The sequence below is a fragment of the Armigeres subalbatus genome, chromosome 2 (assembly GCF_024139115.2).
Source record: "Armigeres subalbatus isolate Guangzhou_Male chromosome 2, GZ_Asu_2, whole genome shotgun sequence".
Classification (NCBI taxonomy): Eukaryota; Metazoa; Arthropoda; class Insecta; order Diptera; family Culicidae; genus Armigeres; species Armigeres subalbatus.
This window is the reverse complement of record NC_085140.1, coordinates 274,580,835-274,605,952: the sequence shown is the minus strand read 5'-3', so window position 1 is coordinate 274,605,952 and position 25,118 is coordinate 274,580,835. Positions and strand designations below refer to the sequence as shown.

Here is a 25,118-nt window from a genome sequence, read left to right as displayed (position 1 = left end):
CTTAGATGCCTTTCGCCATACTGATTTCAGAAAGTTAACTCCTAGCACAGACAAACAGACATAACACATAGAACATATACTCATCAAATTCATCGTCATGCAAACATTAACGACATCTATTGATTTCAGTTAGTTAGGCAAATCACGATCCAGATGGCGGTAGTGAGCAAACGTCAAACTGGAACAAAGCGCGCACCACGAGTGATCGATTGGCCAACTAATGATTATTTGAATTGACCAGTAAATCAGTGAACGATGAAAATTTGACGAGTGTTATGTCTGTTTGTCTGTGCTCCTAGTGTGCCGCTGTAAGTACGCTCAAAGCAGGCGATTCATTGATATATCCAACGCAGGATGATAGTTGTTATGGGCCAAACACAATGAATTATTGGCAGTGGCTGATTTTCTACTCGCCGCAGCCACATCCAGGCGCTATAGTATATGCACAAAATAGCCAGCAAGAGTTAACCGCCAGGAATTTGTATGGCGAAAGACATCTAACGCTGGTTTTCTCAAAATTAGGAACTTTTCATGAAAAACTATTTGGTACCGGTTATGAGGGATGGTGTCCGCTACTACGCCTACCAAATATTTTTTCGATGAAGGTGCTTAATTTCGAGAAATCGAACCTTAGATGCCTTTCGCTATACTGATTTCAGAAAGTTAACTCCTTGTGTGCCGCTGTAAGCACGCTCAAAGCAGTCGATTCATTGATACGTTTGCGTGCGTTTTGACAGTTTTCCCATGGGAAAACTGTCAAAACGCACCCAAACGTATCAATGAATCGCCTGCTTTGAGCGTAATTAACCCGGCACACTAGGAGTTAACTTTCTGAATCAATATGGCGAAAGGCATCTATAGCGATTTCTCAAAATTAAGCACCTTCATCGAAAAATATTTGCAGGCGTAGTAGAGGACACGTTCCATAACCGGTACCAAATAGTTTTTCATGAAAAGTTCCTAATTTTGAGAAACCCGCGTTAGATGTCTTTCGCCAAACAAATTTCTGGCGGTTAACTCTTGCTGGCTGTTTGCGCATATACGATAGCGCCTGGATGTGGAAGCGGCGAGTAGAAAATCAGCCACTGCCAATAATTCATTGTGTTTGACCCAGCAACCCTATAACCCAGGCCACTGACATCCTATTGTTTAGCCCATCGCCAGATCGTAGCCAGGATGTCCTGGACTATATGTTTTTCATACTGCATTTCAATGATGACAGCGGTCTATGTCTATTCATGATGATGACACCGCGCTTGTCCCGGGTCGCTATAACCAGAGACCGGCGGAGTGAAAAACTGTCGAAATGGCAACGTATGAAAAGGTGTGATATCGTGGAAATAATACTGGCATCACTTGAACTTTTTGCTTGCCTCTTATGGGTGAAAAAAGTAAACAAGTCGATTTGGAACCGCTTTTGACGGTTCGATTGGAAACAAGATGGCGTCTTTGCCGATCTCTTATTCTAGTATTTCTAGTTTGACCCTGTTTGACCCATTAAGCGGCACAACGGCGTCCGGAGCCTCAACGACAGTGCATTCAAGTCGAGCATGTTTGATTGAAAGTTCGAAATCTGATTGATTTGGCTGAGTCCAAGAAAAGCAATCCCATCGACTAGTTGGCGGTTAGCAGGTGTTTGCAGACAAAAGCGGATCATATATCCAAGGTTAAATCCTGTAAATCAGATTGAATACTGCAACTGCATAGGTCATTTGGGACACCCTGTTGCTGGGGGTGTTCATATTTGGGTGTTCTTTGCTTTTTTGCTCACTCCCCGACACGAATATAAAGAGAATCTGTCAAAACTGGAAAATATATAGTTTGACTGTCACACTGTCAGTGTCACCCTCTCTGCGCAGTGCATTTTCCTCGTTTTCCTTTCACGCGCACTGTTTTTCTTTTGAACCAGCTAAAGACAGTCGTGCCCGTCGTGCCTTGATGGTTTCGTAACCCGCGGCTCGTCGGCAAGTCGAAAAGTGTGTATAGCAGAACAACAAAGTACAGTGGCAGGAGGAAAAGCGCAGAACGGATTGATCATCAAGCGAAAACTCGGTGGGGGAGTGTATTTTTGCTGGAAGTTGATGCCACGAGAGTTATTCCCGGTGTTTGCTAATCTTTTGGAAACAGGAAGGAAAAAATTAGATTAGGCAGTGTTGATTCGACATTAAATGAAAGGTTCATTGATCGCAATCGAAAGCAGTGTCTGGTGCTTCAAGAGCACGGAAAGGTGCGAGGAAGAGACGTGAAGCATAATTTTATGTTGATTTAATGCTGTGGGACCGCTTTATGCGCCGTTGACCCCCACCGAACAGAAGCCAAAGAAGAGTCGTGGGAGCCGTTTTGATTGTTTTTAATCTGCGAAGAGAAAAATCTCGCGGAATCTTTATAAAAAATCCCTTTGTGCAGATATTGATGGTGTAGCAATTTTAACAATCGATTGTGTAAGTACGAAGTTTTCTTGATGACAGTCTTATCGGGTAATGTTCATGTTTTGATTCCCTATCAGTACTCTTCCCTAGATGTGAGTAAGGTGGACTGATTTGGGGGAGATAGGAATAAAGAATTGCACACGATAATGGTGGCATGGTCTGCATCACATCGGCGGCATGTACGGATTCTACTTGTGGGGGATCAGGGCGTAGGGAAGACGTCCCTAATCCTTTCGCTCGTTAGTGAAGAGTTTCCGGAAGATGTGCCCACTAAAGCAGAGGAGATTACTATCCCGGCTGATGTCACGCCGGAACAGGTTCCAACCAACATCGTGGATTATTCTGGTAATATATGCTATCAATGAAATACTTCTATACATAACTATAACAACCTTTTGAACAGCTACCGAACAACCGGATGAAGCCCTGGCGGAAGAAATTCAGAAAGCGCATGTCGTTTGTATAGTCTACTCGGTGGAGTGCGATGAATCATTGGATAGAATTACCACGCACTGGCTCCCTGTGATCCGGGAGTATTCCGGTGAGCAGCGTAAACCCGTCGTACTCGTTGGAAATAAAATTGATCTCATCGATTACTCAACAATAGACGTAAGTGCAAAGTGGTATTACTAAGATCGTTTTTATTTTCTTTTGAGTGATGAACTACATATGTGTTATATTTGGGGCTTTAGCATGTCTTGTCGATTATGGAGGACTTCCCAGAAGTGGAAAGTTGCGTGGAGTGCTCCGCGAAAACATTGCACAATATCTCGGAAATGTTCTACTACGCACAAAAGGCGGTTCTTCATCCGACAGCACCACTATATATCATGGAGGAACAAGATGTGAGTACGATACTTTCAATTGGTCGAAATAGTATTTTACTCTATTTGATCAGTATGTAACATAGGCAAAGAATTTATTTTGCTAACATGATGCGAGGCAGTGTTACCAAAAAGCTTGTGGGGCTCTTCATATACCACGTGGACAGCTTAGGGGGGAGGGGGTGTTTGGCGAATGTCCACGGTTCATACAAATTGTTGAAAATGTATGTGAGCAGTTGTCCACACTGGGGGAGGGGGTATCTAATCCTGACCAAAACCTGTCCACGTGACGTGGTATATGGACAGCCCCTGTTTGATTTATCGATAACGCCCCAAAATCGAAATACTATTTTATTTTTTCGATAAAAAAACAATTAGGCAATCAGAACCTGGTAATCAGTTACATTCCAATAATTGTAATTTTCAGCTAACCGATGCTTGCAAGAAAGCTTTGATACGGATATTCAAAGTGTGCGACATTGATGGGGATGGTCTGCTGAACGACTACGAACTGAATCATTTTCAACGCCGGTGTTTCAATGCGCCACTGCAGCCTCAGGTCCTGGATGAAGTGAAAGCCGTTTTAATGAAAAATACCCCAGATGGAATTCGTAATGATTCAGTAACACTAAAGGGCTTCCTCTTTCTTCATTGCCTATTCATCCAACGCGGACGTAACGAAACGACTTGGGCTGTATTGCGTAGATTTGGTTACAACGAGAACTTGGAAATGAGCTCAGATTATCTTCATCCAACCGTAAAAATCCCGCCAGGCAGCAGCACCGAACTATCCCATCGTGGTCAGCAATTTTTGATCTCGTTATTCGAGAGAAGCGATCGTGATGGCGACAATGCACTTTCCCCGGAGGAGTTCCGTGTTGTGTTCAGCGCCTGCCCTTGCCCACCATTTTCAACCGATATCAAGCGAACCGTCCCGACCAATGAAAATGGTTGGCCAACGCTACATGGGTGGATGTGTCGATGGACACTGATGACGCTAGTCGATTTGAATAAAACTCTGGAATACTTGGCCTATCTAGGTTTCAACGTACATGAAAACGAGTCCCAGTTGGCGGCAATACACATTACCCGAGAGCGGAGAATAGATTTGGCTAAGAAACAGAATAGTCGATCCGTTTACATGTGTCACGTGATTGGTCCCAAAGGGTCTGGCAAAACAGCATTCTGTCGAGCATTCTTAGCTGAAGATATGAGAGTAAGTACCATCGTATTTCTTGGTTTAAAAGTTTAAATATCACTAATCAAAATTTGCTTTACAGAAATTGACAGACAAAGATATACGAGGTACGAACCAGTTTGCCATCAACACCGTTCAGGTTTACGGGCAGGAAAAATATCTGGCTCTGCGAGACATTGACGTTCGCCAAGTGCTGGACCCGTTGCAACCGAGCGAAGTTAATTGCGACGTGGCCTGCCTGGTGTACGATATCAATGATCCGAAATCATTCGAATATATCGCGCGGATATACATCAAGTACTTTGCCGAGAGTAAGATTCCTGTTCTGATAGTCGGTGCCAAGGCAGATATGGAGGAAATTCGGCAGGAGTATCTGCTGCAGTCGCCGGATTTCTGCCACAAGTATAAACTACTGCCACCGCAGTACTTCAGCATCAAACACAACAAAAAGGACATCTACACGAAGCTGGCGACGATGGCTGCATTTCCGTGAGTATCATGAGTTATTATGGCATGATTGAGTTAATTGAAGCTGCTGTAGTTTTTTTGGTTTAAAAAATGACAATTTTAGCTTTCATTCGTTGAGAAGCAAGCTCGCATAGTTAAAGATCCCGTGAATAGTTTTACGGATAAGCAAAGGCTTTTAATAAAATAGTGGTGGCTATGGACTATGGTCATTTATAGTAAGTTGGCTAACAGAGATTATCCCTGCGTTAGTATTTTTTTTTATCAAATTAACGTTGACTAGATTTGCAAATAGTTACGCATATTTTATAAGCTATCTGAACCAGAATACAGTGTTGACTCGATTTTGTCACTCCTTGATTTCGTGTACCTCCGATTTTATCACGTTTTCGACCCGATTTTGTCACCCAAAAAATTTGAAAATTTTAGTCGTTCTTTTTATTTTCGTAAATAACCGCAAACAACAATGATTTTAATGAAATAACGTTTACTGTGTGTGTTTTATTCAGTAGAGGAAATACTCGCTTCACGAGTAAGAAAAGAGTGCAATTGGGCCAAAAATGCCACACTCGCGCGAACCTACCGCCTGCATTATTCTGGCGCTTGCTTTGTTCGCGAGTATGTACGGGAACGGGTACGGGCAGAGCAAAGACAAAAAGCAGGGCAGTATTTTGTTCGAGAGTATATTTGTGGTTACTTCGAAATTCGAATAGGTACAATGGATAAATCGGGACCAATTTGCGATTTGGGCGTAACTTATATTGTAAACAAACATTGTGTTAAAGATTCTGTGGAATGCAAGCGCTTTTCTCCAAAACCAATTCCCTTATCCGATAATAGGAAGCTTATTCTGTCGGATACATACCTTGGTTTTCCCAGGAAATGCCTGATTTAGCAGGAATTCGTCTTTCAATGTTTGTGTACAAAATAAGTTACGCCCAAATCGCAAATCAGTCCTGAAATTTCACTTGAGTTAAGCACAATAACAATAAACAAAATGTATTCTTGCTCACTTGCTTGAACATCCTTGATAAACATGTTCCGAGGTTGTTTTATGACATTTTGCAAATTAACCCGAATGACCTTGCGAAGCTTCACGGACATTTTTCGGGGTTCGTTTTTCTGTTTTCTCTGTAAGTAGGGTAAAATGCCCAATAGTGGACCCCCTAGTAGCGAAATTTTGCTCTTTTTGTCCTAAGGAGTAGAAAATTTCAACATATTAATTCTGCTTGACATCTAATACCAAGTTCTATATCTCCTCTTCACGATACATACATAAAACACTCAAATACAGGACGTTATTCGTTGAAATTAACATTTTAAAGTCTGACTGAATTCGCACTATAGTAGACCCTCTGGGGGTCCATAATAGGAATTTGCTTCCCTATAGTCGACACTTCATTTGATTTTTATGTTCCGTTTTGGGACGTTCTTCTTCCTATTATGGACCCCCAAAATATTCCTTTAATGGACACTCACGTGTTTATTTTTATAGAATTGTAAAAATAATTTAATATTAATTTCCATAGCATTTCCAATGCATGTAATCAAACCATAGGACTGACTCCGATGGAATTTCATAGCAAAATGTTTACATTGTGCCATAATAATACAAACATGGCTGGAGGGTCCACTATTGGTTGGGGGTCCACTATTGGGTACTTTACCCTAGTAGGGAAGGCAAGAAAAAGGCAAAACAAGTGTTCGCGAGTATTTTGCATTGCCTACTTTCGTTTTCACAGATTTTCACTACTGGATGAATGATTTCTGATAATCTGTAAAGGATTCTGTAATCATTTTGGACACGAAATAACGGGTAACTTACTTACTAACTTATGAATCCTGTACACCTCCGGTGGTGCAAAGGGCCGACTTGAAAGATCTCCATGCTGAGCGTTGTCCAGCTATCGCTTTAACCTGTAGCCAGGTTAGATTTCGGTCGACTTCTTTTATTTCTTTATTGAGGCTTCGCCGCCAAGAGCCTCTGGGTCTGCCTCTGCTGCGATGTCCCGCTGGGTTCCAGTCTAATGCTTGTTTACAGATTTTGTTTCCGTTCCTACGAAGAGTGTGGCCGACCCAGCCCCACTTTCGATCCCGAATTCCTTTTGCTATCGGCCTCTGGTGACAATGACGATGTAGCTCATTGTTTGAGATCCAGTTGTGAGGCCATTAGGCCCGCATTTTATACCGCAGGCATCTGTTGATGAACACCTGAAGCCGTTGAGTGTTCTCCACTGATACGTTAGAGTTGAAAATTTGTATTTTGGTGCGTTCACTTGTCTGCCTGTTTTTCCAGATATTTCTTAAACAAAGGCAGCCCTTGCTTTCTTGATTCGTGCGCCTATGTCGATCTTGGTAACGCCGTCTGACGCCATTTGGCTACCAAGATATTGGAAGCTTTCAACATTCTCCACTGGTTGCCCGGCTACTGTGAAACTGGAAGGAGTCACCGTGTTTACATCCAACGATTTGGTTTTGTTGACGTTGATGACTAAACCTGCCGAAGAGGAGCGCTCGGCAAGGTCGTTGAGCTTACTCTGCATATCAGAGCGCCATTGCGCGAGGAGTGCAACGTCATCAGCCAATTCGAAGTCGTTTAGGTGCTCCATGATTATAGGCTGCCATAACAGCCCGCGGTTTGGTTCACGGTCAATCGCATCTACCAGAATCTCGTCGATTACGATGAGGAACAGTAACGGTGATAGAATACATCTTTGCCTCACACCAGCTACGACCCGGATAGGGTCGGACCGGACCCCATTGTGCAGCACTCTACACGAAAAAGCCTCGTACTGTGTTTCGATGAGGCCGATAATTTTGTCAGGAACCCCCTTGCGTCTCAGGGCACCCCACATATTCTCGTGATTGAGACGGTCGAAAGCTCGTAGTCAATGGAATTCGTTGACCTGCTCCAGAATGATACGGAGCGTGACAATATGGTCACAGGATCTTCCGGCACGGAATCCGGCCTGCTGCCGTCGAAGAGTCGCATCGATCTTCTCCTGAATCCGGGCTAGGATAATTTTGTATAGAACTTTGAGAACGGTACACAGCAAGATAATGCCTTGCCAGTTATCGCATACAGTCAGGTCACGCTTTTTGGGCACCTTCATTAAGATACCTCGCATCCAATCGACCGGGAAAGTTGCGGTGTACCAGATATTACGAAATAAACGATGCAGTAGTTGAGCGGATGTAATGGGGTCAGCTTTGGGCATCTCGGCTGATATGCGATCGACCCTTGGGGCTTTGTTCCATTGTTTATGCTTTGAATGGCTGTTTGAAGATCTAGCAGTGATGGAGCTTCGGTATTGACGCGTGTTAAACGTCGGATCCTATGCAAATCATTCCGAGGTGGCGGTGCCTGGCTTGAAAAGTTGTTCGAAGTGATCGAACCAGCGTTTCAGCTGATCAGTTGGGTCGGCCAATTACTGATCATTCGTCGTCGATTGTTTGTAGCATCGTTACGTTCGGACGAAGTGTGATGAATGATGACGTGAAGTGTGATGCATCGTCGTAAATGTCGGTCCACTCGTCGTCGCTTTGTATTGTTCTGTCTTCAGCACTAGGCTCCATTGTTGAGGGGACTGATTGTTTTTGAAGCACGATTTCGTTAGGAGGGAAATCGTCTTGTGTGAATATCCCTTTGGATGGGGACGTAATATCGGCTGACAATGGTATTATCGGTAGATGTTGTTCCAAGTCATTTTCGGCCACGATGAGTCGGCAGGTCGTAATGTCGGCAATTTAGGCTGGTTTATATAAGTGACCATCTAGATCGTTACCAATGGTTAGTAGTGCTTCCAGGTTTCATTTCTGATAAAAATAACCTCACAACATTTAAGCATAAAATCGCAGGTTGGATACGCGTCAGATTTTTGTACGCCGAGTTCAGAAGGATGATTCCTCTGTAATTGGCACACTCTACTCTGTGCCCTTTTTTATATATTGGGTATATCAGGTCATCCTCCTATATTTTCTAGATAATGTGGTGAATCGATTGATGCAGCTGCTCTGCTCGACCGGGTTCTCGTCCTTCCCAGCAGCTTTACTGTTTTTCAGCTCGTTTAGAACCTTCTTTACCTCGTCCAGCGTTGGTGGTTTCACAGTTTAACGGTTTAACCGTCGCCGACTATGCCAATTAGAGTGATTCAAATTTTCACTTTTTCGCCCCCCGATGCTCAAACGATTGCATTTGCCATTTTAATTGTGCACACGCAAGGAATGTAATTGTCGCTGAAAAATGCAAAAAACAAGCGACAAAAGAGAATAGCGATAACTCTTTGTCCTCATCTGCAGAGGATAAAGACATTGTTGCGTTCCATTTTATTTGCAACAAACATGGAGAGGTAATTGTTGTGAACTTTTCAAACTGCGATAACTTGTATATTTCAAAAGTAAAACACAAATCATGTCAACAGATGGTTAAGTTTATGTCTAAACTATGATAACTGATACTTATTTAACCAAAAACATCATCGGAAACCGACTACTTCTCAAAATGCGCGGCAGGCGATCATTGTCCTATTCTGTTGCAGTTTGGGACAAACGCTTATTGCGAGTTGAGTTTGTCCCAACATTTACAAGAGAGGACAATGTTGTTATTTTACATTCCTTGTGGACACGTCATCAAAAGTTTGTATGGAAAATACTGTGAAAATCGACCCTTAATCAACACATTGACTACATCGAATACTTTTCAAGCTGAAAACAGTTGTTGTTTCAAAGCCATTTGTCATTTGGAAGCAAAGTTATGAAGAAAACAAAAATGCTCATTATTGATATTGATGTTATTCTTTTAGATGTTAAATTGAATTTCCCACGATTCAGTATTTCCGTAATAACTTTTCTCGCTTCCTTTCAAGAGGCTCGGAAGCCTCCTTTCAAGAGACTCGGAAGCCTCCTTTCAAGAGGCTCGGAAGCCTCCTTTCAAGAGGCTCGGAAGCCTCCTTTCAAGAGGCTCGGAAGCCTCCTTTCAAGAGGCTCGGAAGCCTCCTTTCAAGAGGCTCGGAAGCCTCCTTTCAAGAGGCTCAGAGCCTCCTTTCAAGAGGCCTCGAAGCCTCCTTTCAAGAGGCTCCGGAAGCCTCCTTTCAAGAGGCTCAGAGCCTCCTTTCAAGAGGCCTCGAAGCCTCCTTTCAAGAGGCTCAGAAGCCTCCTTTCAAGAGGCCTGGAAGCCTCCTTTCAAGAGGCTCGGAAGCCTCCTTTCAAGAGGCCTGGAAGCCTCCTTTCAAGAGGCTCAGAAGCCTCCTTTCAAGAGGCCTGAAGCCTCCTTTCAAGAGGCCTCGGAAGCCTCCTTTCAAGAGGCTCGGAAGCCTCCTTTCAAGAGGCTCGGAAGCCTCCTTTCAAGAGGCTCGGAAGCCTCCTTTCAAGAGGCTCGGAAGCCTCCTTTCAAGAGGCTCGGAAGCCTCCTTTCAAGAGGCTCGGAAGCCTGCTTTCAATACCTCCATATGTTTAAGCTATTCAGAAGCTGCTTTCAATACTGTTAATTCAACTCTTGAATCAAGAGGCTAAGAAGCCTCCTTTTAAGAAGAACAGAAGCCTCCTGTCAAAAAGCACGGAAGGCTCATTTTAAGAGGCTCGAAAGCCTCCTTTCAAGAGCCTCGAAAGCCTTCAAGAAGCTCGGAATTCTTCTATCAATAGGCTCAGAAGCGTCCTTTCAAGATGCAACGGAAGCCTTCTTTTAAGTGGCTCAAAAGACTAAGAAGCCTTTTATCAAAAGCTGCGGAAGCCTACTTTCGAGAGATTCAGAAGCTTCTTTCAAGAGGCTCGGAAGCCTCACTTCAAAGGGCTCGGAATTATTCTTCAAAAGGCTTGGAAGGCTACTTCCAAGCGGGGATACCTCAATTAATGCAAAAGTTTGAAGGGGTACCTTTCAAGAAAAAGGTTGAGAACCGCTGTTTAGATGTTAAATTTAATTTCCCACAAGCGACAAATAGTTTGGCAACAAAGACAGCCTGTTTCCTTGTAAAATTTTCTATATTGCCTATGTACTCATATGTTTTTAGAGCCTAATGGGAGGCGATCAGGAACGTTACTGTTTCCATAGTAATTGCATACAATCTGCAAACTGCGGGTGCTAACTCAAATTATACCCAGATTAGCTAATGCAATCGTTTAACCTTCCTAGTGCATTGGGGTCTATTTTGGCCCAGAGATGATTTAAAAACGTTGTAGCTTTGTAATCAAATGAGATGGGGCGTTGAAATTTTCTGACTTTTCCTAACTTTTGGAAAGGAAAATTTTGGGGTGATAACCAGCTATAAGCGACCTCTAGGAACGCCACAACAAAAAAAGTGACACATTGTGCATTAGCGGGTCAAAAATGACCCCAAATTGAATTCGCTCCCAAAAGTTCATTTTCGAACCGATTCTCAATCTTTTGGAACCAAATTGAAGGTATGGAATCCACGGATGTCGCTACGGGCAATTTGGCCATTCTGGTTCCCAGGAATCGATGTTGAAGGAACATAGATTCTTAGGCCAATTTTTGGCGTGATTTCTTGCCTCTCGAAGGGTGATTTTGGAAATGCTAATTAATTTGCGTAGCAATAATTCTATTAGAATGTAGCCATTGTCCATTTCCATGGATCAACACAATTCCTGGTTATTTCACGGTCCGGTGTCCCTCCGGAAGATCCGGAACATCTGTAGAAGTGGTCAATTCATTGAACTCATCCTAGAAGAGCGCGGTTTTTTCCAAAGCTTTTAATTATCGAACGCTGAGTAACAAATGATTGTGATGACCCATTGTGATAGACCTGAGTGGCCACCGGAGTTCCTTTAGAAGATCCGGAACATCCGTAAAAAAGGTCAATTCATAGAACTCATCCTAGAAGTGCGCGTTTTTTTCCAAAGCTTTTCATTATCGTACTTTGAGTAACAAATGATTGTGGTGACCCAATTTGGTGGACCTGGGTGGCCACCGCAAGTCCTCCAGTAGATCCGGAACGTCCGTAAAAATGGCCAATTCATGAAACTTACTATAAAAAGTGCGGTTTTTTCCAAAGCTTTTCCTCATAGTACTTTGAGTAACAAATGATTATGGGGACCTATTTTGGTGGACCTGTGGGACAACCGGAGGTGCTCCAGCAGATCCGGAACGTCCGTAAAAATTTTCAATCCATGGAACTCATCCTAGAAATGCGATTTTTTTCCAAAGCTTTTCATTATCGTACTTTGAGTAACAAATGATTATGGTGACCCAATTTGGTGGACCTGGGTGGCCACCGGAAGTCCTCCAGTAGATCCGGAACGTCCGTAAAAATGGCCAATTCATGAAACTTATTATAAAAAAGTGCGGTTTTTTCCAAAGCTTTTCCTCATAGTACTTTGAGTAACAAGTTATTGTGGTGACCCATTTTGGTGGACCTGGGTGGCCACCGGAGGTCCTCCAGTTGATCCGGAACGTCCGTAAAAATTGCCAATTCATGAAACTTATCATAAAGGGTGCGGTTTTTTCCAAAGCTTTTTCTCATAGTACTTTGAGTAACAAATGATTGTGGGGACCTATTTTGGTGGACCTGGGGGACCACCGGAGGTGCTCCAGAAGATCCGGAACGTCTGTAAAAATTTTCAATCCATGGAACTCATCCTAGAAGTGCGCTTTTTCCAAAGCTTTTCATTATCGTACTTTGAGTAACAAATGATTGTGGAATGGAAATGGTTTTTTATTCTTTTCATTGATACTCTTTCTTCCACTCAATATGTATACAATAATTAGTTCAGTATAAAATGGTCTTTGAACCATAATTCGTTAGTTATTGGCCGAAAACTTAATTTCGACCAAATGATCATATGACCTAATCTGCCATCAAACGCATATTCGTCCCATATTTGCTGGAATTTCCGATGTACATGGGACAGTTATGCGTGTAACGGTAGTAATGTCTATTCGGCGTCATGTGTAATGACGAAGCATCATTCGACTACATTTCTTTTGACCAGATGGTATAGATTCAATGTAGTCGGTTAGAGGGGTTCGCGGAAGTCAATATCCAGTCGAGAATAATTTCGCAATATTCACCGTTTTCGTATTATTTATTCTTTCTTCAGCCCATCATTCTTTGGACAATCTTAGAACAATAATTATATGACTTTTAGGAATACCGCAATAAATCATTTATTTTTTAATTGTTATTGGCTTAAGTTCTTTTTCTTCAAATATCCATTCGACGGAACGTCATTAGACTAAATGTACCAAGATTATCAATTCGAAAATCCACTTTCGACCAAACGTCATATAACCAAATGTACGAAGATTCTTTCAGAAAACTGATTTCGACTAAATGTCAATTCGACGTAGTGTCCTTTCGACCAAACGTCATTCGATCAAATGTCCTACGTCTCTAGTGGGTTAAAAAATCATTTTCGACTAAATGTCCTTTCGATCAAACGTCCATTTGACGTAATGTCCTTTCGACCAAATGTCATTCGACTAAATGTCATTCGACGAAATGTCTTTCGACGAAATGGTATAGATTCATGGAATTCATCCTAGAAGTGCGCGTTTTTTCCAAAGCTTTTCATTATCGTACTATCGTACTACTAACAAATGATTGTGGTGACCCAATTTGGTGAACCTGGGTGGCCACCGGAGGTCCTCCAGTAGATCCGGAACGTCCGTAAAAATGGCAAATTCATAAAACTTATCATAAAAGGGTGCGGTTTTTCCAAAGCTTTTCATTATCGAACACTGAGTAACAAATGATTATGGTGGCTACCGGAGTTCCTCCAGAAGATCTGGAACATCATTAGAAGTGGTCAATTCATAAAACTCACCATGGAATAGCTGAATCACCGAACGCTGAGTAATAAATGATTATGATGACCCTTTTTGAAGGACCTGGGTGGCTACCGAGGTCTTCCGGAAGATTTGGAACATCCGTTGAAGTGGTCAATTTGTGGTGAATGGTGAATATCGATCATGGAAGCAAATTATGCCATACTTGAAAATATTTTCTGGGTTAATGTGATTGTCCTTTCAAAAAAAAAAGTGTCATCTTAATTTTTATGAATTGACTATAATTACAGATTTTTTTTAACTTGCGGAGTTTCATTCGTGACTACACACGTTCCTGAGAACGGGTTACAACGATCATCCATTACTCAGGATACGAAAATAGGAAAACTATGACAAGTTTCATGAATTGACCGATTTTACGGATGATCTGAATGTACCTGAAGACATACAGTGGGCAATCCATGCGAATTGGTTACGATCATTTGTTTCTAAAATTAGGAAAATAAAAAGGTTTAGAAGAATAGTGTGCTTCATCTTCTATGGAAAACACGCCATTTCTAAGGTGGGTTTTATGAATTGATCTCTTTTACGTGTGATACGGACATTCCGGAGGGCCTTTGGTTGCTACTCACATCCGTGAGAAAAGGTCACGGCAATAATTTCATGTTCAGAGTACGACAAGGAAATTAAAAAAAATAGGATCTTCTAGTATGTATTACATAAATTAACCACTTTAACCGATGTTCCGTATCTTCCGTAAGACCTCCGGTAGTCACTTTGGTAAATAAGAACGGGTCTCGTCATTCCTTCGTATCTTGCTCAGAGTTCGATAATAGAAAGATTTTTTTTTTAAAGTTCGATAATGAAAAGCTTTAGAAAAACCGTGCTCTTTATGATAAGTTTCATGAATTGCCCATTTTTACGGACGTTCTGGATCTTCTGGAGCACTTCCGGTGGCCACCAGAATCCACCAAAATAGGTCACCACAATCATTTGCTACTCAAAGTACTATGAGGAAAAGCTTTGGAAAAACTGCACCCTTTATGATAAGTTTCATGAATTGGCATTTTTACGGACGTTCCGGATCTACTGGATCACCTCCGGTGGCCACCCAGGTCCACCAAAATGGGTCACCACAATAATTTTTAGACTCAAAGTACTATGAGGAAAAGCTTTGGAAAAAACCGCACTTTTTATAGTAAGTTTCATGAATTGGCCATTTTTACGGACGTTCCGGATCTACTGGAGGACTTGCGGTGGCCATCCAGGTCCACCAAATTGGGTCACCACAATCATTTGTTACTCAAAGTACGATAATGAAAAGCTTTGGAAAAAACGCGCACTTCTAGGATGAGTTTCATGAACTGACCTTTTTTACGGATGTTCCGGATCTTCTAAAGGAACTCCGGTGGCCACTCAGGTCTATCACAATGGGTCATCACAATCATTTGTTACTCAGCGTTCGATAATTAAAAGCTTTGGAAAAAACCGCGCTCTTCTAGGATGAGTTCAATGAATTGACCACTTCTACAGATGTTCCGGATCTTCCGGAGGGACACCGGACCGTGAAATAACCAGGAATTGTGTTGATCCATGGAAATGGACAATGGCTACATTCTAATAGAATTATTGCTACGCAAATTAATTAGCATTTCCAAAATCACCCTTCGAGAGGCAAGAAATCACGCCAAAAATTGGCCTAAGAATCTATGTTCCTTCAACATCGATTCCTGGGAACCAGAATGGCCAAATTGCCCGTAGCGACATCCGTGGATTCCATACCTTCAATTTGGTTCCAAAAGATTGAGAATCGGTTCGAAAATGAACTTTTGGGAGCGAATTCAATTTGGGGTCATTTTTGACCCGCTAATGCACAATGTGTAACTTTTTTTTAATGCACTAGGAAGGTTAAGCCAGTACTGGAAAAGGTCGTGATCGTCATAAGACAGAGAGCGAAGCGCCTTTTTCTATTTCAGGCGACCAAATGAAAGAATCGTGGGTTCTTTGATCAATTTCGCATGAAAGGCAGTCATGAAAGGATGTTGTGCTTTATTTTAAAATTAAAATTTTCAAGTTATTCTAGCAAATATATACGAAGAATAGTGACTAGTCGATACATTAATAATACTCCTGTCATTCACCGTGATGAAAGTGGTAACAAACAAAAAAAATAAAGCAGATATTGCACTTTTTCATGCCCTGTCACGGAACAAATATTTTTTGAGATTTTTGTAGCATGCCATTCATCCTTCGCATTTCTATAGATATTGAAAGGGGCAGATATGTAAACATCGCGTGACATCTCTCATTGAAAATGAGAAATTACAGTACTGGGTTAAGCATCGGGAAGCAGAAAAGTCAAAAATTTGAATCACTCTCATGCCCATCCTACTCCTTAATACCCCAAGTAACCAAAAGTTCCTTTAAGAATACGTTTTTCGCTTAAGCAGCTCAGTGAAGCTGATAAAGCGAAAAACGTACCCTTAAAGGAACTTTTGGTTACTTGGGACACCTTCATTTTCACCGTTAAACAAATCTTTGAAATGCTCCTTTCACCTGGTTGCCACCATAGTCTTGTCTATCAGCAAAATCCCCTATCGGTCATTGCACATGGCGGGCACCGACGTAGTCTTATGCCGCGCGCCATTGACAGTTGCGTAAAACATCCGCATATCGTTTCTATCCATGTTCTCTTGCGCTTCAGCTATCACGCTTTCTTCGTGTTGCCTTTTTTCTGCGGTGGGTTCGTTTCTTTTTTGGCCTTCTACACTGTACCGCTCTCTGTTGGAACGGGTACGAGCCACTAGCATTCGACTCCTGGCAGCATTTTTCTCGTCCGACACTCGCTGGCACTCCACATCAAACCAACCATTGCGTAACACGTCCTGCGCTGTTGTAGTCACAGCTTCGTGGATATTTTCTCACAATCTGTTGACGTCGCCAGGTCTGGTGGTACTGTTAAGCAACTCCTTCAACTGACAACCGTTGGTTATTGAAACGCATCGTTCTGTTGTTTCGTGAATTTGTGACGCTGGAAAGTCGCGCAATAATTTTTGCAACTACAAGGTAGTGATCTCAACATATGAGAGCCATATAACCTGATCTGTAGATTAGGGTACAGAATATGGGAATTCAGCTCATTCCACTGTTTAGTTCTACTCTGAAGCAGCAATGCCTCCTGCAAAATATCCAGTGAAAACTGGGTTGTGTTATAGGCTTTGGGTATTATACAGACCTTACATGTTGATCCCTATGCTATCTAACTGCTATCTAGCTGATATCTAGCTACTATCTAAGCATTTTTTTAAATTGACAATTCAAATGTGAAATTCTCAAACAGGTGACCTAATGATATGATGATATAACCTAAGCTATTCGGTTTACGTAATATTTTCGAAAGATTTTCTCTAGGGGCCATCCAGAAACCAAATTTTTGTATTTTTTCCATGGAACATTTTGATTTTTTTTTATGGAAAATTCTTATTTCATAATTGCAATTTTTGCTTTTACAAGTGCTAATTTATTATTGTTTTGCGGAAAATTTTCAACTCTTTATGGAAATTTTGCATTATTAATTCTGCATAATAGTAATTCTATATTTATTTAATACTCATACCCTGATTTCTTAATTGGCAATAATCCTATTTTATTATGGAAAATTTCTGAGCTGGCTCACTCTCAAAATTTCAAATTCTTCATTGAAATTTTATTTTGATATAGACTCGTGGAAGCCAATGATGCCATACTAAAAATATTTTCTCGGTCACTCTGATGGTTCTTTCGAATAATTTTCCAAGAAACTTCTATTCCACATCTCGAATATGCTCCAGTCAATGGTCGTTTCATAAGCGACTCATAGAGGAATGAATTTATGAGGAATGAATGTAATATAGACCAATTATTATTTTGGAGTTCGGATGATTCGATTTATCCAATTTATCAACTTATGAATGATGTATGATATAATATCCCAGTAGGTCCTTCGGGTTGATATGACTTCAATTAATCAAGATAATGTTGGGTACCTTGTCTCTTGCATCTCATGTTAATGGAAATTAGGATCAGATCAAATTGCATCGGATTGGATATATACCGATGATGAGGATATTGCAAATGTTTTGATTGATCTGGTAGATATCGTGGGCTGGGCTTGAGAGCATTTTGGAGTACCTTGAGCATCTCGTATTCCTGAATATTATTATTATTATTATTATTATTATAATATATTAATCACTGGCTTAACGTTCAGGATGACCCATCTTATTCGAGTGTTCAGAATGATTCAAACATTTCAACTTCACTTGCATGCTCTTAGAATCAAAATCTTCCCAAGGTTTCGGATATCTGAGTTTTCAGGGTCAGTCAAATTTGAGCTCCCATATTTTTTTCTGTAAAGCCAATATCTAGATGAACAATTTTACTTAAGAAAATTGTGGCCTAGCTCTGTGATTTTGAAGACAATCTAAAAAGCTGGGCATATATAACCCATCCGCCCTGAAAGGGTTGAGATTTGTTTTGGAATTCAATTTCAATCGTTATTATAATACTATTTTTTAACCTAGATTGTTTTAGGAATTGGAGTGTTTTTTTTTTCTGGAACACTGCCACTTTTTTTCATATCACAGGAATCTTCTTAGTTCTAAGACTCTTTTATGAATTTAAAAAGCATTTTATTTAGAATTTCATGTTGATTTTTTAAATGCAAGTTTCTCTATGTAATAACCTTTTTCATACGCACTACTAGAATTTTGTGTATTTAGAACATTTAGGTGCATTATTAAAATTTTCGATCAATTATCCTAATTGTTCAATATCATAAAAACTAGGCTTCTTTAGCCTAAATAATTACCTACATTTATTGCTTGGATTAATTTTAAATTCCAAGATCTTCCTGATTTTCAAGAATAATTTTTCTGGAGTTGCAAGGGAAACGGAATATGGACAAAAAAATCTTCCGAGTTTCCACGGATTTTTTTTAGAATTTCAACGGCATTTTTTTCCGAAATTCTGTGGAAGAGTTCCGAAAAATGTTCGGTAGAAATTTTGAAGAACTAGAAGAATCCGTAGAAGGATCTGAAATGCATATTTACGATGAAAATTCCAACAAACATCAAATTCCGAAGAACTTCCAGTATAAACAAGAAAAAAAATCCAGCTTACTTTTTTTTACAGAATCTCTAAAGATTTTTTTCAAAATCCTGGGCAACTTTAATGAATCTTCAAAGGAAATTCTTCCAAATTTACAATGGATTTTTTTTGTTTTCCAAAAGAAATTTTCAGCAGTTTTGTTTTTAATTTCTAAAATAAATTATTCGGAATATGCCAACATATTTCCGATGGAAATTCCTTTTCCAGTAGAAAATCGAAAAAAGTTCATCTGAAACACCAATAATGAATTTCCCGAGGAAATTCCGATGTTTTTACAATTGGAAATAACGAATAAATTGTGTTCAATCAAAGGTAATTGCCTATTTCCGGGGATCAAACCACCCGACTTGGACGTTAATTTACAATGTTATGAAACTCATATGTGAATATGTACGTTATGTGGAAGATACTTATTTGGAAAATGTATTGGAGGTAACCACTTTCCCTTCGATGGGACTCGAACCCATGACCCTACAGTACGCTAGACTGGTGCTTTAACCAACTAAGCTACGAAGGACCTCCGTCGGCCTTCGCAACCTAGCGGCTACTGAACGAGCTCGAGATTCCCAAATTGGACGCATAGTCAAATCACTCGCAATCCATTTCTCAAACCAATACTTCCACATGTGTATTGTACACGTCCACATTAGAGGAGCGTGAGTACTTTTGTAGTACTTGTAAAGGTTGTACTTTGAAGCATTTTCAGTAGGAATTCCTTTTAAAATAAATCCAAATTTTAAAGTTTTTCTGATGTGAAAATTTCTTAATCATTTCCTGTGCATCTTTGCATGGTAAAGATTTAAAGCAATGTTTAGCTGAACCTACAAAGAAATCAAAATGACTTCCCGAAGAAGAACGAATTCCCGATGAAATGTTGGAAGAATTTGTGGTGCAAATTCAAAAAATATGAACCTTGAGAATTCTAAAGATTTATTCTTTGAAAATCCAAAGAATTGTTTGAAGATAATCCATAGACTCTACCGTGGAAATTCTAAATAATGCCTCGAATAAAAAAATACTTGGAAAATTAAAAAAAAAAATGTGATAGAATTCACAAAGAGCGTGAAAAAGTATTCAAAAAAAAAAAATATTTCAAAATTCCAAATTTGAAAAAAAATCCAAAAACAAAAAACCAACGGAAATATTAAAGTGTTTCATGTGGCATTGGCTTAGTATATTCTAATAGCATTTCCTCAGTAATAAAAAAAAAGCTTTCATATGCCATCCATTGCACGATTATATATCTTGTGTAGCAAGTACGATGGATACACTATACCTAGGGTGTCGAGAAGAGAACTTACCATCTCCGGTTTGGCAATCCTACACCTTTGCTCGCAAGGCTAACTGGAGACTGAACATTTTGAAGTGTTTTGCCTAAAATGTTCGAAAAACTATTTTTGGAAATGAAGAAGAATTTGTCGAAGAAATTCATTAGAATGTAAAAAAAATATGAAAATATGAACATTTTTTTCCACCGAAAATTGTATGTATTTCCCTCGGGACTGCTTTGAATTTTTAGCGATCAGATTCTACTATCTATAGTTCAACCTATTGTTACCGATCTTCCGACGAAGCAAGAAGCTTCTGATTAATCTTTGAACTTGTTTCATACTTTGAATAAATTTTATCGCCATAACATGTTACAATAATTATGACTATAAGTTTTACAAAAATAATGAGTTTGCTAAAGGGTTCCTCTTTATCACTTTTTTACGGGTCTTGAATGTTTTAATTATGTCCCAGTTTCATATCGCCTTCTCCCAAGATGCCGTTCACGATATACTTGGAGAGGTTTTAGACAATATAATACCTTCCCTCTTTTTTCATGAACAACCGTCCATACAAATTCTGAAAGTAAGGAAAGACCTTGTACACTTACCAGCCACCCTTCTAAACTATCCACGTGGTTTGTAGATGACCCTAAAAGCATGGTACATTTTTTGGACGGTCCTCAGGACACATCACGCAGTGCTATGTGTCTTTTTATGTGATAGTTATATCTCTTTTTTTAGTGTGACAAATATGCGTCCATTTATCTCAGTGTGACAAGTATGCGTCCATTTGTTCGAATGTGACAAATTGACTTCAGATTTTTTTTCGAGTTTTCTAGAATAAAACCTTTGTTTTCCCTTTTTCACTTGTCATAAGACGAGTTTATACCATCCCATTGAATTCCACCACTTAATTGTATCTTGACAGATACGTATTTCGACCTCAACAGTAAGGCCGTCTTCAGTGTCTCGTACTTGACTCGACTTGGAGTCAAGTACGAGTCAAGTACGAGACACTGAAGACGGCCTTACTGTTGAGGTCGAAATACGTATCTGTCAAGATACAATTAAGTGGTGGAATTCAATGGGATGGTATAAACTCGTCTTATGACAAGTGAAGACATTCCACTAAAAAGCTCAAAATAATTTTCTTATCAAAACACCTTTGTTTTGCCAAAATATTTCAAAAATACGTATAGAATTATGACGTTAGACATCAAAACCTCAAAAATGGTAAAATGTAACATGTGACATTTATGCGTCCAACGGCAACGGTACTATAATAGTACCTATAGTTTTTTTTGTAGCAAAATTTCCAAGCAAAATTTTTCAGAGAGAATTGTTCAAAAATAATTCTGAATGCCAGCACTCTATCAGGATTGTATGAAGTAATGTCAAAGTTTTTACAGGAAAATTCTTTATTGGATTTTTCCTGAATATCCACAAGAAATTCTTTTGAAGTTTTTTTCTTAAGATTTTTACTTGGATTATTGTAAAAACTTGAACATTTTTCCAAATTGTAACTGCAGTCTGCTGATGCAAAAGTGTCGGCGGCGTAATGCCAAAAACCATCCGCGGCGGATTTTTTTTTTTTTATATTTTTCCATTTTTCCTTTCCAAATTTTTTTTTGTGAAAATTGAGACTGAATCGCAACCTGTTTTTTCGTTTATTTTTTCATGGAAATAGGATCTAAGGCATCTTAGGTCAAATAACGCAGATATGCATCGGCGTTACGACCGACGCTGCTTTACTGGGTTTTCTCGATGCACACCTACGTCTTTTTAACGCTGAGTTAAAAAGACGTTACGTGGGCATCGGCCCTGAGATGCGCTTTGCGTTTAATGATTAAATCATTAAATTTTAATGATTTGTATTTTTTACACCGCTATTGTTATTCACCAAGAGTTTTTCGTGTAAAAAAACCACGTGGTTCGGGAGCAAAACCCCCCTCCCCCCATGTGGCTTATCGTGGTCATTTTCCAAACCCCCCATCCCCACCTATATGACCACGTGGTTTCTGGACGGCCCCTTAGTTAGTCACTTGGTGGCGACATCAATGATGAAAGCGACATTATTTCATTAACCATCACTGGGTGATCTCCCATATATTTATAAATACCAGAGTGGTGTTTCATACTTACAAATATAGTATAATACACAGTATTTGATTTTTCTAAATAAGGTGTTAATGGTTAGAACTAAGATATCTTCGAAAGAAGATTGGTTGTGTGATTCGTAGTTCCCTGTAGTTAGACTTTTTAAGCACCTTGTCACCAAAACGTTACAAGTAAAGCACACTTTTTCTTTATCTAGTCGTTTCCAAGCCGCGTGGATTCTTTTCTATAAACATAGATTGGTGCAGTTATGGGAACAAACGTAAGTCTAATCTGTCGGATAAAATGTGAACCTAGTACCTATACAACAATGTCTTCTGGGCATTCTAACTAACCTCTCACTGTCGTGCATGACTAATTGGTTTTTATTCGTCTATTCCCGATAAAATGACATTATCAAAAAATATTATTTTAATAGGAGCGAAGTGATCGGGAATAGACAAAGCAAAAATATTCCATAATATTTAGCCTATAGCCTACTCCACAGCTTCATTTCAAGTTTTTTAGAACATTACTAACATTTCCATTACTTTATACTATACTACACTATTCTTGTATTCCTATTATAATTGGCTCTAATTTATCCAAACTTTTCACTAACATAATGAATAACTTTTATATTTCAAGTTTTAGATTTTTTTAAAATAAATGTTTCTAATTCATTTTCCATTCAAAACTCTTATTTACAGTCACCTGAAACAGTTCAACCTAATGTCCAGCGATCCGTTGCTGTGGTGGAAGGCAGGCCTTGGGATCGCAGCAGCCACCATAGTTGGGTTTTTCGTTGTGAAGGCGTTCCATGGTTCCAGCTCGCACGCGCGATGAATCGGTCTAGCCACTTATTAGAAACATAGGATCTTCATCAGGTAGAAATGAGTTCTGAAAACAAACATAAATTTTACCAATCGACGTGACAACAGAAGCGGCGAGTGCGCTGTCGTTGCGTTTGGGTTTATTGTAAATATTCATCACTGAAGATTACGGTTACAAAGTTGTATTTGGCTAAAACTGTTCAGAAGAACTTCTACAGAAATTATCGCAATGTTTGCAATAGTAAGTTGACTCGCTGCAGAATTCCTAGCAATGGCCAATTTTATAATGGCATCTAGTGGACTGGACTCTATGCAACTTCTTCTAAAGTATATAACAATATAAACGCCAAAACTAAAGCTTAGCTTACTTCCTTATTACCAGTAATACACTGCAATAAATATTTTATTTTATGAAACCATCCAACTCAATTCAGTTGGCGCAATATGAGTTGTTCTTAGACCTGCATTGAAACACAAAAAACTACGTAAACGTACTAACTAGGTCGGCAATCGCTTGAACTATTCTATTTTTCTTACTATATTGTGTATTAGGCAACCACAAAAGTTCAACTCAATGGACGCAGTGGTTCTACGCCCCAACAAAAAAAATTAGGCAAGCAGCCCCTAGCCCAAATTAATTTCCATTATTTTATCGAAGAAATGTCAGAGTCTAGAAATAGAACAGAGAATGTAAAATAGTTCGACGATTATTAATGATCGGATATAAATACTACAAATGCATAACATGCATGTTAAATTCCCTTCAATAGAATTGGAAGAACAATTTCCCTAAAACCCAACACAACGATCGCCTCTTTAACCTTCTCTTTCCCACGACTTTTTTCAAAGATTTCAATAGGAAGGAATCATCTATGGAAAAAAATGTTAGAACAAAAGTTATTTGGCATAGCTAAAATTAGTGGAAAACGAAAAAAAAAAGTTTTTGATTGTAAATCAATACTTACTTGATTGTTGCCTTTCTCGCACAACAAAGTTGTACCAGAAGGCTATAATTTCACTCCAAAAGCAAAATTTTGATAGGAGGCTCGGAGACCCATAGTGTTATATACCAATCGACTCAGCTCGAAAAACTGAGTAAATGTCCGTCTGTTTGTGTGTGTGTGTGTGTGTGTGTGTGTGTGTGTGTGTGTGTGTGTGTGTGTGTGTGTGTGTGTGTGTGTGTGTGTGTGTGTGTGTGTGTGTGTGTGTGTGTGTGTGTGTGTGTGTGTGTGTGTGTGTGTGTGTGTGTGTGTGTGTGTGTGTTTGTGTGTTTGGATGTGTGTAGCCCCGGGATTTTTTTTGTTAAACACGTTTCATATAGAAGGACTTGACCGATTCGAGTGCAACTAGTTTCATTCGACGGAGAAACTTTCCTAGTTGGACACTATTGTTTTTGTTTGCTAATAACTCATGCGGTTTGAATAATATTTCTATTTTTCTTTTAACAAATACGCTGTTTACATGCACACTTTAAGGTGATTATATAATTAAGCCATGTGGTGAATTTTCTACTCCTATTGTCAAAAGTTCAAATCTAGCGTAATAATTGTCGTACAATGCTGAAATTAAAGTCGATTGTTCAGCATGAGTAAGCAAACTATCTACAGATGTTTCATCCCCATGGGCGTTGTTGTTCTCTCAATTCGTGCTCTTGAAAAATCACTAGGAAAAGCACGTGGTTTCCAAGATGGCCGATTTGTGGCTTTGTTGTATAACCACCTTGAGTCATTAATCAATTTAGCCGTGACGCAATCCATTACTCTCATAGTTGAGTAATTCTTATGTAGCGTGATATAATCACATCAAAGCTTTTAAACGCCAAAATGTAGGCAATTTACGTTGCATTTACCATACTAATCCGAATTCAACACATTGAATCGAGAAAGGCATAATCACCACTGGTGGATAAATTTGGGTTTTTTCATTAGTTCCACTATTTTTACTCAAAATTGATTATATTTGCAGTCTAATGAAACCATAAAGATGTGCCAAATACTGCTTTTTGTTGTTGAAATAATTCGATGAATGTTGGAAGGTGCAAAATTTGATGGAGCTCTACAGCTACCATGGGAAGGAAAGGGTTAACAAGAAGCTACGGTTCCTTGTGTGTTCCCAT

General features: G+C 39.6%; 1 protein-coding gene across 2 annotated transcripts; it reads left to right on the top strand.

Moving 5' to 3' along the window:
* The first annotated feature begins 1,864 nt into the window (after window positions 1-1,864).
* On the top strand, window positions 1,865-23,733 carry LOC134212258 (mitochondrial Rho GTPase). 2 transcript variants are annotated; one of them, XM_062689951.1, is made up of 8 exons: window positions 1,865-2,441; window positions 2,507-2,774; window positions 2,833-3,038; window positions 3,122-3,274; window positions 3,681-4,469; window positions 4,534-4,940; window positions 22,390-22,452; window positions 22,880-23,733. In XM_062689951.1, the coding sequence occupies exons 2-8, from the start codon at window positions 2,576-2,578 to the stop codon at window positions 23,013-23,015; spliced, it is 1,953 nt and encodes a 650-aa protein (XP_062545935.1). In that variant the 5' UTR covers window positions 1,865-2,441; window positions 2,507-2,575; the 3' UTR covers window positions 23,016-23,733. The 2 variants fall into 2 exon arrangements, with proteins under 2 accessions (XP_062545935.1, XP_062545936.1); XM_062689952.1 differs by lacking the exon at window positions 22,390-22,452.
* The last annotated feature ends 1,385 nt before the right edge of the window (window positions 23,734-25,118 follow it).

Excerpts from the sequence above, each read along its gene's own strand:
- LOC134212258 (XM_062689951.1), top strand. The coding sequence starts at position 2,576 with ATGGTGGCATGGTCTGCATCACATCGGCGGCATGTACGGATTCTACTT. Across the intron at positions 3,275-3,680 it reads ATATCATGGAGGAACAAGAT|CTAACCGATGCTTGCAAGAA; the intron begins GTGAGTACGATA and ends TGTAATTTTCAG. Across the intron at positions 4,941-22,389 it reads GCGACGATGGCTGCATTTCC|TCGTTTCCAAGCCGCGTGGA; the intron begins GTGAGTATCATG and ends TTCTTTATCTAG.